This window comes from Saccostrea echinata, unplaced genomic scaffold, assembly GCF_033153115.1.
Source record: "Saccostrea echinata isolate AGI-Se365-2 ecotype Australia unplaced genomic scaffold, CSIRO_AGI_Sech_v1 ptg000003l, whole genome shotgun sequence".
In the NCBI taxonomy this organism is placed as follows: domain Eukaryota; kingdom Metazoa; phylum Mollusca; class Bivalvia; order Ostreida; family Ostreidae; genus Saccostrea; species Saccostrea echinata.
In genome coordinates this window covers 14,088,288-14,107,497 of record NW_026889752.1, presented here as the reverse complement: position 1 = coordinate 14,107,497, position 19,210 = coordinate 14,088,288, and the positions used below count along the sequence as shown (strand labels likewise).

The 19,210-nt window shown below is 34.3% G+C and overlaps 1 protein-coding gene across 1 annotated transcript; it reads left to right on the top strand.

Annotated features, from left to right (window-relative positions):
- Positions 1-280: 280 nt before the first annotated feature.
- Positions 281-18,323, top strand: LOC133178912 (probable insulin-like peptide 7). The gene is made up of 3 exons (XM_061313570.1): positions 281-385; positions 17,830-18,020; positions 18,098-18,323. Exons 1-3 carry the CDS (start codon positions 282-284, stop codon positions 18,280-18,282), a joined length of 480 nt encoding a protein of 159 aa, XP_061169554.1. The 5' UTR covers position 281; the 3' UTR covers positions 18,283-18,323.
- The last annotated feature ends 887 nt before the right edge of the window (positions 18,324-19,210 follow it).

The following is a 19,210-nucleotide window of genomic DNA, read 5'->3' as shown; positions in this document are numbered from 1 at the left end:
GAAAGTTTTTAGCACTAAATTGCATTGTGTTAACAATTGTCCAAAGCATATTTAAATTGTCATCTTTTTTAAAAAAAAAAAAGTGTATAAAGCCGAAAAAAATGTCATGTTTGTGCTTCTTTTGTTAACACATATGATACAAAAAATATGTTGAAAATGCGTCAATGTTAACTGCAAATAAGTTTCAAACCACATTTCATTTTGAAACGTCTTTTCTAGTACTAGTATCTCCACTTGTTTTTGAGTATGACAGTTTTTTCATTAAAACATTTCAGAAAGTGATGGTTCTGGTCCCTTGCTGTATATGGACTTTACTCTGGATATTTACACATGTAACAGTGGCTTCCCATAACTACCAGGATTACAACGCATTGTTTCTTCAAAGGTTTGTAATAGGAATCAATCAGTTAAGGCCTTTTTGTCCTGAGTTTCAAGAGGATCCATCCTTTATCAAATAAAATGCCCCCCACCAATCTACAGTGTAATCTTTTTGTTGTTTGTGGATTGGTCGTAACGTTAGATTTTGAATTTTCTTTAAAATTACATTTTTTTTTTAATTTCAAACATTCTCTTTATTGGATAAACCTTTACTTAATTATGTATTTTCTGACCTTAAAGTTTGAAATAGAAGAAAGTTAACATTTAATTACTTACATGTATTCTTAACGCACAATGTAGTTACATAGATTTAAGCAGAATGAAATGTTCAGTGATATGATAGTAACTCATAGTCCAAAGGCAGATTCAATTATAAAGGCAGATCTTCATGATGAATTCAAAGCAGATCCCAGTAATGAAGGATGTTTCGACAAAAGCTGTTTCAAGACTTATTAACCAATTTGATTTAATTTTTCACTATTTTCATTTTCAGAGAAGCACATAAAAAAAATACTAGTGTATAAATATAAGATCATCATTTAACTTCGTACAACTCAAACTAATGCCAGATATTGAACATAATGCCTTTTAATTTTACACTTTCCAAAAAGTATAAGTATTTTTGGGCACCCATAGTTTTTGCTGGGAAATGCACTATGACTTATTTTCAACGAAGCACTAATTAACGAGAATTTGAAACCCTTCATATGTGTATGTCCTTTTTATGTACTTAAGTCCTAATTCAATATTAACAGTTTCCTTACGTTTAGCCACTTCTAAATTGTTTTTTATTTCGTTTATGAATAAGATTTTTGGTATCTGTTCTACTATTAGTGCTATTATATGGCGATCCTCCATTAAACAGCACCCCTTTTGCATTTTCTTATAGAGATTGTCTGTCCTACCACTTGAAGACTAGTTCTTTTGACACCTTGCTTTTTACATACATGTACAAATTTTGTTTCTCATAAATTTTTTGTAATGGTTACTAAATGATTACCCGCGCGAGTGCGCAAAATTAAACTGGTGCCAATTAATGCTGACAAAGTAATTACATATAATACTAAGTCATTTCTGGAAGTAATTTTGCAGTAATCATTAAAATTAAATTATCAAAATTATCTCAATATATAAATCATGCAAGACTAGTAATCATAGAAGTATAAAAACTGGAACACGCTACTTTTTTTATTTTATGTCTTACCTACTTTTTTGGTTATAATACAGTATATTAAGAATTGTATTTTGAAAACATCCAAGTAGTTTCAATTTGAAAGTTTAGTGACAGTGAATTCCGAGTGCTTTGTTTTCTCAGGCACATTAAAATAGTATCGGAAGGGGGTGGGATGGCTCCCTAATTTTTCCGAGAATAATATTTGCTGTGAAATTATGTAATTTAGTATGTGATTTTTCATTGCAAGACCGGTCCCACATTTTTTGTTACAGCTAGTCAAACCCTCCTTCTGAATGTATCCAAACATTTTTTGTTGGAACCTACACCCCCTCCTCCCCCGAATTTTTATGTTTTGTTTTATTACTTGTCAGACAGTTGTCAAAGTCTTTTCGGGCATCTTTATATTTTGCTTCATTAACACTCCCACCTTTGAAAATTAATGCTTCGTGCGTATTTCTTTGATCTTTTTTTGGTTCTTTTATCTAAATTTAGATAACTCCCTTTCTCCTGAAAATTTCCGGCTACGTCATCTAAAACTTTGTAAAATTTATACCTGTATTTAAGTGCATATAATCCGTGCAAAACTCTGAAGACTTTTCCATATTTCTGTTAAATTTAAAACTGGAGAAAATATTGAGTTTGTTAAACGTTTCCCGCTGCATCGAAACCAAGTTTTATTTACGTCTTTCATTCGCTAAAAATTGGATGCAGTAATAATCCTTAAATAACAAAGTCCTCTGTTCTATTCAGAGGGAATACGTCATGCATTCACTTTGCCTTTGAATTTTCTAGACACCTCAACAAATTAAGATTAAAGAGCTAGGTTCACTAACTCCATAAAATGGCCCTGTCGATATACCAATTAACTGACCAAGTCCCAATTAATATCCCATTTCAAACATCAATATATAGTAGAGACTTAGTGCTTTCATTTCCTATAAAAAAAAAGGTTCCTCTCTGAGTCTAGGTATTGTAAAAGTGGCTTTGTGAAATTGTAATGTTCTTGAATTTTGACGAAAATGGGTGTATTTGAGCACATTCGGCAAAGGATTAAAATATGAGCCCAACCTGCGATCCAAAAAAATAAAACATGGATTATAGTCTTCTGAAACATTACTTTTATTATATAATTCAACATTTTAGATCAGAGGTTGGGGTCTTTGCAAAAAATTGAGAAACAGCTTAAATTTTTGGTCATTTTTGAAGAATTTGTCAGGATTTGGGGGTAATGACGCAATTCATGATGTCATAATGCATGAACTAGCGAGAAAATTACGTCAATTTTAATAGATATGCAGTCAGCAAGGGTCCAAGTAAAATTAATGTATTTTTAACTAAAACTGAATTTTTTATTTTTCAGAAATTAACAGGGCCAAAAAAGGTCCTAAGTGAACCTTGTTCTTGAATATTCATACAAAAATAAAATAATTGATTTCAGTGTGTATTTCAGCATTTTAAAATAAATGAATCAAGTTTGATAAAATTAATATATCTGTGATGACACGTTAAGTTTGAAACCCGGATATGAAGTCCCAGTGTAAGCTGCCATTGATAAGCTGGTGGTCTGGCGAATGACACGATTTCTAAACATAGAGATGTAAACATATGGGCGATCTGTCTTGTTATCAAACAAAACAGGTCATCTTAAAGAAAAACTACACAGGAATCATAGAGTCCGGGAGACAGGATCGCTTGGGTGGTGGTGAGTCTTCAAAATACATGCAGTTATCTAGGCTATTGCGTAAATGATGGTCAGTGCGTGTATATCAAAATGCACTAAGCATGGCATCGATTAGAACAGCCAAGGCGTGGATCCAAGAATTTACAGAAAAACGAAATCAAAGTGAAAAAAATTACGTAAATACTCGCATTAAAAGCTTAACTACAACTGGTGTGAATTGATGGCGAAAACTTTACTTTTATGTGTACTTTAGCATGTTTGGTCACTCAATAAATTGATGCCATTTTTAAAATAAAACAAATCTTATTCAGCGAATGTATTTCGAGGGAAAAAATTAGAAAATAAAGCACAAGTTAAGCAGAGACATAAATGCCCCTGCGTAAAAGAGATGATTTATATTTTAAGGATTTATAATTAAAGCACTTGCAATCATTTTCTTTGTGTAATTTTAAATTGCATTACTGGTTTATGGCAAAAAGGTCATCAAATCACATCTATTCTTGAAATAAAGGCAACATTATTATATAAAATAATTGTTTCCGAGAACAGCCTAAATATTAGGGTTGGTAAATTGGGACTCTTTCAGACAATTTGTAAATGCTTAATTTTAGCTGATAACGTTTTAATTTTATTACTTATGTTTGGAAGTAGGCTATATTGCAAGAAAAGTTACGTTGATGGCATTTTTTCACTTTTCTATGCAATTTTTTTCAGTAGCGTGTACATGTATTTATATTATATAAAGCGTTAAAAGTTGAATCTGGACAGTAGAAGGTTCTGATCTAAGAGTAGCTCATTTTGGCCTTCATATCTCCAGTAGCTCGATGGCCAAGTCACTTAGGAGAATAAGATTAAGAAAATCTTTTGAAATCAATTGAGGGCCGGCGTTGTATAGTGAGAACTTCCCCGTAATGAGACTTCCCCCAGAAGGCTGGCTATATAGTGAGATTTCCCCCGGAAGACTGGTTGTAAAGTGAGACCTCCCCCCCCCCCCCCCCCCGGGATCCAGAGACTTACGAGTATTCCTTTCCGAGGTCTCTGGTTTTATCCTTCATTTATAACCCAACCGAAGTCAATGTATCCGATTCGAAGTCTTATTCTGTACCGTGATAATTTTCGAGGAAGAAATGAGTGGTTTACAATAAAGAGGCTCGACCAGAGACGTCCGAAACGATGAATTTGACAAGAAAAAAGTCTTTCGAAGCGAACGATGTCATTTTAAAGTAGGTTAATGATTGATATATAAACAAAATACGAGCTTGAAGCGGGGGTGCCTGAAATTGAGTTAGGTACCTTGTGGTAAAAACAAGTAGAGGTGCCTCGTATACGAAACAAGTGACTGTGCTCTGAATGCTATAATTTCTTTTTCATTAAACTTTACTCACAATAAATTTGAAAATCTGTTGGAAAATATCAATGTAATGCAATCACGCCACAAACAGCTGACAAACACTGTACTTCGGAAGTTCGGTAGGCACACCTCCATCATCGAGATCGTTGTGACGTTGTCTTAACAATGTAAGCTGTCGCCAGTGTCATCATAATAAATGTGCCTTACTGAAATCGTAGATTTTATGTTTCTGGTCAAATTTTATACTTGATTTTAAGTTATCTGGTCCGGACAAGTGTCTCCATCCATCCCTTTCCGACCGAAATTCCTCCAACTTTTTATTTTCAAACATCGGACGTGTTTCTTGTGTTTTTTAACATCGAATATGGGTTCTCATGAATACAAAAATTCCCAGACACCAATATGCTCACTGTAATTGTTCACAAGTAGCCTTAAGCCTTTCACAGAATATTCCCTTCAAAACAGAATCCTTTGCCTTCGGCCTTCACAGGATTTGATCACGTGACGGATCCACTTCATTTCCCAGAGAAGTTTTTAAACTTGTTATTTATTTCTTAAGTATTGATGTGAGATAACTTAATGAAAAATGTACGTATATGTACGTTATTTTTACAAGTGTACATCTTTACTAAATTGTGTATATTGCATTCTCCATGCAGGTAAACATAGACAAACACCACGAGTAATGATCTCTTAAATGTTAAACTGATATTTCTTTTGATAAGTATCGTTTCGGAACAATTCAATAATTTACTGTGCACGATAAATTTTTAATGCGCACTTTTATATTTATTCAATTGAAAATATATACATGTATCTATTTTATAATATCATTACCTAATTAAATGCAAATATATATATATATATATATATATATATATATATATATATATATATATATATATATATATATATATATATATATATATATATTGTCGACGTAAATAAAATTGAACTGAACACGGAAGGGGGAAGCCTTGCATTATAGTCGTTTTGGGGGGAAGGCTCTCTACATAGTAAGCCCCCCCCCCTGCAGGGGGGAGTCTTACTATATAGCCAGACTTCCGGGGGGAGTCTCACTGGGGGAAGTCTCACTATATGACACCGAACTAATTTAAGTTAGCGCTTTAAAACTTCTTGGTCGCTGCCAGAGTAAGCTGCTGTGAAGTAAAATCAATAGGAACACTAAAGTTTTACCCATCTTGTATAAAGATTGTTTATAAACTTCACGAATACTGCTTAGTGGTTACATTTTTTAAACACATTTGCAAAAAAAAAAACAACAATTTTTGAAATTACTGTTGCAAATGTTCACTGAACGGCAGCTTCCCTCCCCCTTCCCCACACTTTTTGTTGCCGTATATTCATACCCCCTCCCCAAGTAAAATGTGTTTTTCGAGAAAGTCAGAAAGTTTAAATCTTCCCTCCCTTATCCAAGAAATAGGATTTTCGAGTTTGGAACCCCCTTTTTTCCTAGTCAAAGATTTTTCAGGTAAGATTCTTCTGCCTGTAATAGCTGAGGAAAAAATGTTAGATTCCACTGTTTATTCGGTGACACTAATGAAGCCAAAAGAGATGACAGGCTTTCTGGAAAGCCAAACTTGTCACTATATTGGATTTATCTATTGGTCCCTGTGACATAGATACATCGAAGAGTGTCCACCACTTTACTCTCAATTTTGTTATTTCGGAGTAGATTATCGAAAACGAAGGTATGGTCTTATTTAAATTCAAGACGGACATCATCTCATATGTGAAGCAATTTCAAAGGTGCAAGTATAACTCTGGTGGAAGCCTTTCTCAAGTTCTTGGCAAAACTTATTTATTTATAAGTATAGAAAATCTTAATGTTGTGCAGATCTGTGACCTGCTCCAATGTGTATAATTTTCCAAAAATCCCAATGTACAGTATTAAACTTATAGCACACCCTGTTTGATTGATAGTTTGACATGATGACGTCAAAATAGCAACTCTCTGAGTCCATTACTATAATTACTTAGCAGTTTTATTTTTACTATATTGTAGAATGTCAACTTTTTCAGAATGTCGGAAAATGTATCTACCTAAAAATATTGTAATAGACCAAACTTTTACATATTCTCAGAATTATTGTCAACTGTTGTCTCCAGTGTATTAATTGAATTGTGCACATAAAGTATACGAACAAGTCTGTCCTCCATGATTACTTTTGTTTACTTAACTTGATGTAATTCCTCTATTTCACGTGTATCTTGTATATTCTTTGTATATATATATATATATATATATATATATATATATATATATATATATATATATAAAGCACTAAAAATGACCAACGACACGAACAATAATAATTGTCAAATTTTCGGGACAACCTGTCCCTTCCTCAGGACAAAGAAAAAAGTTAAGAAGTCATAAAAACAAAGGAAATAGAGAAGCAAAAACAACTAGCACTACTACTAAACTACCAAACACTAAATATTTACAATGTTACATGTTTAATTTTGAGTTTATAGACAGTTGTGAACAAAGAAATCCGGAGCGCTATGAATTGCGTCCGGTCTATCGGGTGTACTCTGGTGAAGTGTGATTTACATAATTGAACGAATTAATTATCGCTAATTAATTACGGCCAACAGTAAATCGTACATTGTCTTATTCTCTCAAAATAGCGTAACTCTACATGATAAAAAGAAATTAAAGAAAGATAATATGGAAGGACAATTTTGAAATATGAATTTGGATATATTATAAATTTGGAAATCGGAAAAAAGAAATAAACAAAAATGTGAGCTGTAAATATTTGGGTAGGTTGTTCCAGGATTACTAATACGAATTAACGGTAAAGTTTACACTATATAGAGAGAATGAACTTGTTTGTTACAATTCGGGATTGGGTCTAGTTCACGTTCATCCTGGTGAAGTCATTAAGTTTGTTAATACCATTAGGGCGGAATGACTTCAGCCTGTGCATCCAGAACTTTTCCTTGCCTTTTCTCTGCGCGTCTGTCCATCTTGGATTATGGTCAATAACCACTACTGTCATGTCCTCCCATTTGTGACCTTCAAGGTTGAAATGTTCCCCAACGGGTTCATTGAGTTTTTTGGTCCTAATGGTAGAACGGTGATTATTGACTCTCCTGCGGAGATCTCCTGTTTCACCAACATACTGTTTGGAGCAAACTTTGCAGCTGATGAGATAAATGCAGTTGTCTGTTTGACAGGATAAATTCCCTAGTATTTTGTAGCTGCGGCCTGTAACGGGGCTGTTAAAACTGTCTGTGTCAGAGCTGTACTTACAGAGAAGACATCTTCTGTCAGAGCAAGTTTTAAAGCCCCCGTTAGGTAATGGATTGTCCAATCTGGTTCTTACTACCATGTCCTTCAGGTTCCTCGGGCGCCTGTATGCAGCCAATGGGGGCTCCTTAAAGACCTCTGCCATTCGTTTATTTGAGTGGAGAATTGGCAGATTCTTTTGAAGGATACCGCTGAGGTTCTTAAGGACGGGATGGTATGTGGTTACCAGAGGGACCCTGCCGCTATTGTCTTTTTCCTTGTAGCGTAATAGGTTTTGCCTGTCATGTCCCGCCATCTCATCAATAGCAGTTTGTACGGTGCGGGCATTGTAGCCTCTCTTGCATAAGTGGGACTTAAGGAGACCGCTTTGTTCTTGATATAAGGCAGGGGATGAACAGATGCGCCGAATTCTGGTGGCTAGACCCTTAGGCACACCCTTAAATGTGTGTGGGGGATGACAGCTAGTTGGCATAAGATACAGATGGGAATCTGTGGGTTTCGTGTGGAGACTGAACTCGATTTCACCATCAGTCAGGGTAGATGTAGTATCTAGGAATATGTTTTTCGAATTAGATACGTCTACTGTAAATTTGATAGACTGATGAAAGGTGTTGGCGAACGAAATGAATGCCTCGAGGCTCTCGCGACATTCCACCCACTTCATCTCTATATCGTCAATGAAACGCAACCAGCTAAGGGGCCTAAATGGTGCTTGAAGTAGCAAGTTGCGTTCCAATCTGCCCATGAAAATATTGGCATAAGATGGTGCCATTTTCGTACCCATAGCAGTGCCATTAACATTTCTTGGGATATCCACAAGTTAGGGCAATTTGAGAGTGATATCACTTCCTTAGAATCATCCCTCACTGATAGCATGTCCCAAGCTGATCTTGATGAAGCCCATAATATTATTGACACCTATAATATGGCCCTAACAAATGAACTCAACAAGACTCAAAGAAAGAAATTTCTCCGAGACAGTGTTCCACAGACCAGGAACAACCGATCAGAGGTCCGAGTTAACAAAACACGTAAACCCCGCTCGAGACGCTTCAAGCGCTTAACGACAATCGCGAGGGACGGACCCTCACAAACTCCTGACGTCTGCCCAGTGCTCAATAGATCTAGTGTTCCTCTCTCCGAATCGGAGACCTCACTTCTTTCCAAGGGGCTGAATTTCTGTCCCACGCCACATGAGGTCGACGAAAAACAAGTCAGAGAGGACACCCGAGCTTTCTTTCGGAGACTTCGGTTGAAGGAGCATTTTTCTAGAAAAAACTCCGAAGTTGACTCATATGACTCTTCTCAGCCACAATTGCACGACCTAGAGGAACACAAACTCTATCGGCCAAAAAGTGACTGGGAACTTGCACCGGGCAAATGCGGAGCCCTTGAGTCGTATATTGACGCCGTTGAGTCAGACATAGAGAAACTCCTTTCAATGCCAGACAAGGCTCCCGACAATTTGAGTAAGGAAGAGAGATCCGCCTTACAATCATTAAAGAATCGGGATGACATTGTAATCAAGAAAGCAGACAAAGGCTCTACAGTAGTAGTGCTTGACAAAGAGACGTACATGGCGGAGGCCCATAGACAACTCTCAGACGAACGTTTCTATAAGAAACTGGACTCTGACCCCACTAAAGAATTCTCCACCGCCATCACCAAAACTCTTGACGAAATGTTTGAGAAAAACGAGATTGGTATCAACGTCTATGAGACACTCAATCCTATTGACTGTAGACCAGGACAATTTTATCTGCTTCCTAAGATACATAAAGAAGGTATGCCAGGTCGCCCTATAGTTAGCGCTATTGGACACCCCACGGAGAAATTTTCTGAATACATCGATTTACATCTCCGTCCACACGTGGAGAATTTGCCATCCTATCTCAAGGACACCACGGACTACATTAACAAGACGCCCTCTACTGGCCTTCCAGATCATACCCTTCTCGTGACTATGGACGTCACATCTTTGTACACCAATATTCCGCACGATGAGGGTATCGAAGCCTGTAGAGAAGTCTGGGATAGTAGATCCATACAAATTCCTTCTACCGAGTCCCTTGCCAAGCTCCTTGAACATGTTCTCAAGTATAACAACTTCATGTTTAATGGAGAACATTACCTGCAGGTTAATGGCACTGCTATGGGTACGAAAATGGCACCATCTTATGCCAATATTTTCATGGGCAGACTGGAACGCAACTTGCTACTTCAAGCACCATTTAGGCCCCTTAGCTGGTTGCGTTTCATTGACGATATAGAGATGAAGTGGGTGGAATGTCGCGAGAGCCTCGAGGCATTCATTTCGTTCGCCAACACCTTTCATCAGTCTATCAAATTTACAGTAGACGTATCTAATTCGAAAAACATATTCCTAGATACTACATCTACCCTGACTGATGGTGAAATCGAGTTCAGTCTCCACACGAAACCCACAGATTCCCATCTGTATCTTATGCCAACTAGCTGTCATCCCCCACACACATTTAAGGGTGTGCCTAAGGGTCTAGCCACCAGAATTCGGCGCATCTGTTCATCCCTGCCTTATATCAAGAACAAAGCGGTCTCCTTAAGTCCCACTTATGCAAGAGAGGCTACAATGCCCGCACCGTACAAACTGCTATTGATGAGATGGCGGGACATGACAGGCAAAACCTATTACGCTACAAGGAAAAAGACAATAGCGGCAGGGTCCCTCTGGTAACCACATACCATCCCGTCCTTAAGAACCTCAGCGGTATCCTTCAAAAGAATCTGCCAATTCTCCACTCAAATAAACGAATGGCAGAGGTCTTTAAGGAGCCCCCATTGGCTGCATACAGGCGCCCGAGGAACCTGAAGGACATGGTAGTAAGAACCAGATTGGACAATCCATTACCTAACGGGGGCTTTAAAACTTGCCCTGACAGAAAATGTCTTCTCTGTAAGTACAGCTCTGACACAGACAGTTTTAACAGCCCCGTTACAGGCCGCAGCTACAAAATACTAGGGAATTTATCCTGTCAAACAGACAACTGCATTTATCTCATCAGCTGCAAAGTTTGCTCCAAACAGTATGTTGGTGAAACAGGAGATCTCCGCAGGAGAGTCAATAATCACCGTTCTACCATTAGGACCAAAAAACTCAATGAACCCGTTGGGGAACATTTCAACCTTGAAGGTCACAAATGGGAGGACATGACAGTAGTGGTTATTGACCATAATCCAAGATGGACAGACGCGCAGAGAAAAGGCAAGGAAAAGTTCTGGATGCACAGGCTGAAGTCATTCCGCCCTAATGGTATTAACAAACTTAATGACTTCACCAGGATGAACGTGAACTAGACCCAATCCCGAATTGTAACAAACAAGTTCATTCTCTCTATATAGTGTAAACTTTACCGTTAATTCGTATTAGTAATCCTGGAACAACCTACCCAAATATTTACAGCTCACATTTTTGTTTATTTCTTTTTTCCGATTTCCAAATTTATAATATATCCAAATTCATATTTCAAAATTGTCCTTCCATATTATCTTTCTTTAATTTCTTTCTATCATGTAGAGTTACGCTATTTTGAGAGAATAAGACAATGTACGATTTACTGTTGGCCGTAATTAATTAGCGATAATTAATTCGTTCAATTATGTAAATCACACTTCACCAGAGTACACCCGATAGACCGGACGCAATTCATAGCGCTCCGGATTTCTTTGTTCACAACTGTCTATAAACTCAAAATTAAACATGTAACATTGTAAATATTTAGTGTTTGGTAGTTTAGTAGTAGTGCTAGTTGTTTTTGCTTCTCTATTTCCTTTGTTTTTATGACTTCTTAACTTTTTTCTTTGTCCTGAGGAAGGGACAGGTTGTCCCGAAAATTTGACAATTATTATTGTTCGTGTCGTTGGTCATTTTTAGTGCTTTATATAAATTTCCATCCGTGACCTTGTATCTACTTAGTAGATCCGACACTTAGGATATACAGTGTTGTTGGTTTTTAGTGCTTATATATATATATATATATATATATATATATATATATATATATATATATATATTGTACACGGAACCTCATGTACCATTTATTGTTTAGAGAGAATGAATTGAACTCGCGCTTCTAGTTTAACTGTTACAATCGAAAAGCAGTAAATTGCAAAATTGCTGTACCCTTTATAAATTTAGGGTTTGTCGGTCTCCTCTAGAGTAAAATCATAACAATATACATGTACTTGTATTAGAAAAATACACATTTCAAAAATTCCTATTTACTGGGATACCTGTCGGAATACACACCATTTAGTAAAATTCAGAATACAGTATTGTTTTTTTTTAAGTTGATGTCGATTAATCTGACAACATAATAGGAGTTTCTGAAAGGATATAATCGAAGATAGAAATCGAGATATGAATGTTATGAGTCACCTCAAAGTCATATTTTACAATAGATTAAAAGCCTAGTAATCTAATCAGTCATATAAACAGAAATTAACACCCTTGTTGGCTAATGAAATCTGAAGTTGTCGGTGGTGGATTTCTAACTTAAGAGAAATTTTGTCGCCTTTGAGAAGCTCTCATTACCAATAAATTTCTTGACTTAGGTGAATAATCATATACACTGAAAAACAGCTTTTGCTTCTTAGGTAACTGAAACTCATGGTCACTTAAAAGATTAATATAAAAAGACTTAATGAAATAATTGTTGACTGTTTGTAAGTTTATGCAATCTAAAATTTGCATATTTGTTGGGACGTCATAATCCATAGATAAAAAAACCCTGATTTATTTTAACTGTATTTTAGAAGACCTGGGATTTGAATTTGCAAGTGGTATTCCAACTTATATCCATAACTTCAAAATCATATGTCAGTTTTAAATATTTTTATTATTCCCAACAAAGAAATACTTATACTGGATTTCTAACTACATAAACATCCTTTCAAACAAAGGTACATAGCGGTTTCCAGTAAATGTTCTACCAAGCTTTTTTCTTCACTAAAATATTAACTCACTAAAATATTAACAGCAGTGAAGGAGAAACTTCAGAAGTACTGTACAACAATATATTCGAGAAAAGGTGTAAATCAGATATGGATACTTAAACTCTAAGGAACTTTTAGAAAATTTGAAATCACAAAATTTTACCAAAATCAATAACATCAAAATGTACGACTTCTCAACACTTAATACAACAATTCCTCAAGATAAATCAAAGCACAGGCTTTTTGACATCATAGACAGCTGCTTTTTCAATAAAAATGGATTCCGTAATTTCTCTTACTTTGTCACCCCTAACAAAACAATACTATAGTAAACTAAAGTTAACCATAGTTTACTATAGTTAACTATAGTTAATCAAAGTATCAAGTTATAACTGTAGTAAATCAAAGTTTCAAAGTTTTTATTATAGTTAATCAAAGTTTTTAGTATAATCAATCAAAGTTACAAAGTTTATACTATAGAAAATCAAGGTTACAAAGTTTTTACTATAGTGAATCAAAGTTACAAAGTTTTCACTGTAGTAAATCAAAGTTTCAAAATTTTCACTATAGTAAATCAAAGTTCCAAAATTTTCACTATAGGAAATCAAAGTTCCAAAGTTTTCACTATAGTAAATCAAAGTTCCAAAGTTTTCACTATTGTAAATCAACGTTTTCACTTTAGTAAATCTAAGTTTCAAAGTTTTCACAATAGTTTATCAACTTATAAAAGTATTTAAATAATTTTATGCTTACATTGTATTTTGCCTTTTTAGGAGGTAGAGATGGGGTTGGGTGGGGCTTGGGTTGTTGTACATTTTAATTTAAATTTACAAATTACTTAATTTTAATGTAATATTTACATTTTTTAATTAAAAAAAAAATACAGGTTTACTGAAGTTGATGGAGCACATGTTTTGGTTCAAAATGACGCAAATTTTATTTTATAGTATATTTTTTCCTTTCTCCATTAAAGAAATCTTGTACTACATGTGCATTAAATTAAATACATTTAAATAAATGTTGCTTATCTATCGACACGAAAGACAAACTTAAATTAAAATTCATTTCTTGTACTTTTTTTAAGGGAAGGGTTTAGGTTAATAAAAAGTTTTCTGAAGCTTTTATGAATTTGACCATGAAATATCATAAAATGTCAAGAACGGGAATCAAAAACATAATTCCACGGATTTTTTCAAAGTAAATCAAAGTTACAAAGTTTTTACTATAATAAATCAAAGTTTCAAAGTTTTCACTATAGTATATCAAAGTTTTCACTATAGAAAATCTAAGTTCCAAATTTTCACTATAGTAAATCAAAGTTTCAAAGTTTTCACTATAGTAAATCAAAGTTCCAATTGAAAGTTTTCACTATAGTAAATCAAAGTTCCAAAGTTTTCACTATAGTAAATCAACGTTTTCACTTTAGTAAATCTAAGTTTCAAAGTTTTCACAATAGTTTATCAACTTACTGAGTATTAAAGTATTTAACTAATGTTATGCTTATTTTGCCTTTTTAGGGGGTAGAGATGGGGTTGGGTGGGGCTTTGGGTTGTTGTACATCTTAATTTAAATTTACAAATTACTTAATTTTAATGTAATATTTACATTTATAAATTTTTAAGAAAATACATGTTTACTGAAGTTGATGGAGCACGTGTTTTGGTTCAAAATGACGCTTTTATTTTATAGTATATATTTTTTTCCTTTCTCCATTAAAAAAACTTAAACTACATGTGCATTAAATTAAATACATTTAAATAAATGTTGCTTATCTATCGACACGAGAGACAAACTTAAATTAAAATTCATTTCTTGTACATTTTTTAAGGGAAGGGTTTAGGTTAATAAAAAGTTTTCTGAAGCTTTTATGAATTTGACCATGAAATATCATAAAATGTCAAGAACGGGAATCAAAAACATAATTCCACGGGTTTTACTGTAGTAAATGAAAGTACATGTATCGGTTTTTACGATACTAAATCAAGGTTTAGTTTTTCCTCTAGTTAATCAAAGTATCAAAGTTTTTCCTCTAGTTAATCAAAGTTTCAAAGTTTTTTCCAATAGTTAATCAAATTTTCGAAGTTTTCACTATAGTAAATCAAAGTTCCAAAGTTTTCACTATAGTAAATCAAAGTTCCAAAGTTTTTACTCTAGTAAATCAAAGTTCCAAAGTTTTCACTCTAGTAAATCAAAGTTTCAACGTTTTCACTATAGCAAATCAAAGTTCCAAAGTTTTTACTATAGTGAATCAAAGTTCCAAAGTTTTTACTTTGATACTTTAATTAACTATAGTAAACTACAGTTAACTATAGTTTACTATAGAATATTTTGTTAGGGACTGGTCATTTGCAAAATTAGTCAGTCTGCTAAAACATTCTGATTGTACACGCAAGTACTTCGAAGTTGATATTAAAAGGATGCCTGAGTTGCTGATTGACAATATCTACGTAGTTCTTGGAGATCAGGTCTTCCAACAATCTGTCGAAATTCCCATGTGTACCAATTGTGCCCCTATATAAGCAGATGTATTTTTATATTCATGTGAAGCAGAATTTATTCAAAAACTTCTACAGGAGAAGAATAAAACAACTTGCTGTTGCCTTCAACTCGACATCTAAATATATCGACGACGTATTATCAACTAACAATAGATACTTCCAAGCATACGTCGACTCGATATATCCCAGTGAACTTGAAATAAAAGATACCACAGAGACTGACACATCTGTTTCATATTTGGATATTTTACTAGAAAAGACGTTAATGGTAACATAACAACAAAACTTTATGATAAACCTGACGACTTCAACTTTTCTATCGTCAACTTCCCTTATTTATGTATATGTAGCAATATACCCTTATCACCTGCATATGGAGTTTATGTCTCCCAGTCGATTCTATACACAAGTGCATGCTCTATGAACATTTTCTATAACGAGAATATGTAAAGTTAGGTGTAAGTCAAATGAACTAAGGAATTTATCATAATTCTGTATTAAAAATACTTTAGAGAAAATTATTAAACTATTAATTAAAAAACTATAATAAATTAAATTTTAAATTGAATTATTAAATTAAATTAATTATTAATTTAATTATTAAATTAAATTAAATGTCTTTAACATTCGAATGAAAAAAAAAAATAACACAAGCTTACCTAAATTGGCAAAGAGAAACAATTTCAATTAAAGTTGAATGTTGTTTATTGGAGAGTCATCGGATAGAAAGTGAATTTATTTAGCTAAATTCCCAATCTATCCGGACTCTACTTCGGAATTGAACCTCTGACCAATCAGGATGCTTGTTACAAAATTTATTTCAGGTAAGTCGGCAATTTCTTTTGAAAGGCTTGACACTGATTATTTACATTATCAAAGAGCCGAAAGGTAATGAAGTCAATTAGCTAAATATGCGTTTTGAGTTTCTAAAAATAAACAAGATTCTAAATCGTACAAATAATTTTATACCTGTGTCATAGCGATGTGTCAAGCCAATCTCGAAAAGAATTTACCAACAAAAAGGCCGAAATAAAAAGAATTTTGCAGTTTATTTAGTAGATCAAATAATTGTTTCGCAATCTGTCATGAGTAAATTGTTTTCCAAAAAGTGACAGATTGCTCATTTTCTTCATTTAATGAATTTTCCGACAGCGTAAATTTTTTTGTGATTAAGAAATAAAAATTGAAATTATTTTTGAGAAAACATAATAAAATTAAACAATTAAAATTGATTGATCGATTGTGTGTTGTTTTACGTCACGTTCGAGTCGCCCTTGTGGCACAGTGGTTAGAATGTTTGCTCTAGAGTCTCCGAGTGAAGAGTTGATCCCACTGTGGGACCGGTCCTTCGGATGAGACCATATAAACCGAGGTCCCGTGTCATAGTAGATGCTAGCACGAAACAGATCCCCTCAATGGCCCTAAGTGCCGAGCATAGGTCAAAATTTGCAGCTGTCCACTGGCAAGTGGTGACGTCTCCATATGAGTTAAAAATTCTCGAGAGGGACGTTAAACAAATGTCCTTTTCGAGAATTTTTCACTCATATAGAGACGTCACTCGGTACTCAGGGCCATCGGGCATTAAGGGTTCTTTATCGTGCCAACGCCTACCGTGACAAGGGGCCTCGGTTTATAAGGTCTCATCAGTTGCAGGAACAGTTGCTACCTATTTTTTATCGACTTTCAGTCGCGGCCGTTATTCGAACACACAACCTTCCAATCACGGAGCAAGCGCTCTACCGACTGAGCTACCGTGACGGTATCGAAAATTAAGAAAAAGAAATTATTTTCATAAAATTAACGCAAATTTAAAATGTCAAATTGCAATGAATTAAAATTCATTTAATATAACTAGATTGTTATAGTTAGTTTTAAATTCTCTGAATTCTAAAAAATTACTTGTCTCAAATTACTGCATTTGGATGTCATAAATTTTTACTGTTTTAAAAAGGAGCAAATTATATTTAATGAGTGTTTGAAACCCAGTGTTTAGAAACAGATCTGGGAGCTAAGGCTCAACCATAAATTTGAGACCAGGGGTCAGAACATAGAGGAGATAAGAAAAGAAAATTACATAGATATAGCAGATCACTTTGAAACATTATGTTGTTTATTATAAATTAATTGATTGTATTTAAATCCAATCAGTAGAATACGTCAAGTAATGAAACTAATATTATATATATCTACTTCATTCGTGGTCAAACCCACAAATGCACAGTGCATTTCCCGTAAATAACTGTCTCCGCGAACTTTTCCAGCAACCTTTGTTTTGTAACTTTGATCACGTAAGGAAAAGCTGGATTGTCCGACAAATATATTCATCAGATATTCAAAAAAAAATTGTTCAAATATAATCCAATTAAAACAGATCTGGATAGCAAAATATATCCAGTTTTTGTCATGCCCTACTAAATTATATTTCAACCCCGTTTCATATATAATACGAATGTGCTAGACTGTGGAGTGAGTTAATAAAGATTTGAATTCTGACAGGACAGAGAACGAGTGGCGATCTCTCTGGCACACAGACTGTCATCGGGTTTGTCATTATGAACTGGATCAACATGTAGACTTGGCCTGTCGGGTGGACATTTACAGAATCCGGAAACGCTCAGCAGACTGGGACCATTCAGTTAAACAGAGGCACATTGATGAGGGTAAGTACTTTCTTCATTTTCTCAATAGTTTTATTTTAAGAATTCTATCATCGGATTTATTAATCTGTGAAAGTATGACTACTTATTTACAGAAATCTCTGAAGACAATGGAGTTTTTATAGAAAAATCTGCTTCTATGAAGTTTTTATCCCCAGTAATGGGCATGAGAAGTAAAAGGAATGTTCTGAACGAGTGTTGCTACTCCAAAGGCTGTAGCTGGGAAGAATTTGCAGAATTTTGCCAATTTTCTATAAGACTTCCTGCCACAAATGCCAACTCCTGCACGTGATAAACCGTCACTCTGTATCACAAAGTAATCAGAACGTAGAAAAAAAAAGACTGGATATTATATCAACATGAATCTTGATTTATTTGTCATAAAACAGCTTTAGATAGTTGTACTTGAAATTTAAAGAAATGCAAAATTAAAATATTTACAATTTCAGTTAACTACTGATTTCCCCCACTCTCCTGAGAACAAGCATCGTTGTGATTTTTTTTTGTCTGCTTGTATATTTGTCTCTCTAGAACTGTGCCTCTACCATTTTAACTTTTCTCATAATTTTTTAAAGGGACTTGGACACAGATTTGAAGTTAATATTTTCAAAAATTTTCGGTTTAATATCATGATTTGCATGCAAATATTTCAGACCGATATATTATAAAAGCATGATTAGAAACACTTTTATCTGAAAATTATCAAAACTAGAAATTAAAGCATGCGTTTGGTTGACACATCCTTAACTTTCACGAAATAAAAGGTATCCTTAATATTTAAGAAAAGTGGTTGTATATTAAACTCTAATCCAGAAAGTTCAGAGTATAAATGTGAGAAAGCAAAACAAACACACAATTGTTGTCAGTTCATGTTCAGTGATGCTGGACACACCCGATAAAACGTAAACATTAACAATAACAGAGCTCGTGTCCATGTTTACAAACGCAGATGTTTCACGTTATGTTATGAAGAATATCGTTGTCATTGAATTTTAAGAATTTTCATGTACATGTAAGCTCATTTTATTAATCTGGTTATTTTTGAACAAAAATAGAAATTTTAAGGTTTAAACAAAACAGAAATGCAACTTTGTCCAGATCCCATTAAGTGAACAGTACCAAGACATAATCTTATTTTTGAAAGTTGATTCTTTATAACTAAAATTATGAGAGTACCTGGAATCAATATGAGATATTAGAGTTTACAGATATTAGAAGTG

Excerpts from the sequence above, each read along its gene's own strand:
- LOC133178912 (XM_061313570.1), top strand. The coding sequence starts at position 282 with ATGGTTCTGGTCCCTTGCTGTATATGGACTTTACTCTGGATATTTACA. Across the intron at positions 386-17,829 it reads AACGCATTGTTTCTTCAAAG|GACAGAGAACGAGTGGCGAT; the intron begins GTTTGTAATAGG and ends GAATTCTGACAG. Across the intron at positions 18,021-18,097 it reads CTTTCTTCATTTTCTCAATA|ACAATGGAGTTTTTATAGAA; the intron begins GTTTTATTTTAA and ends AAATCTCTGAAG.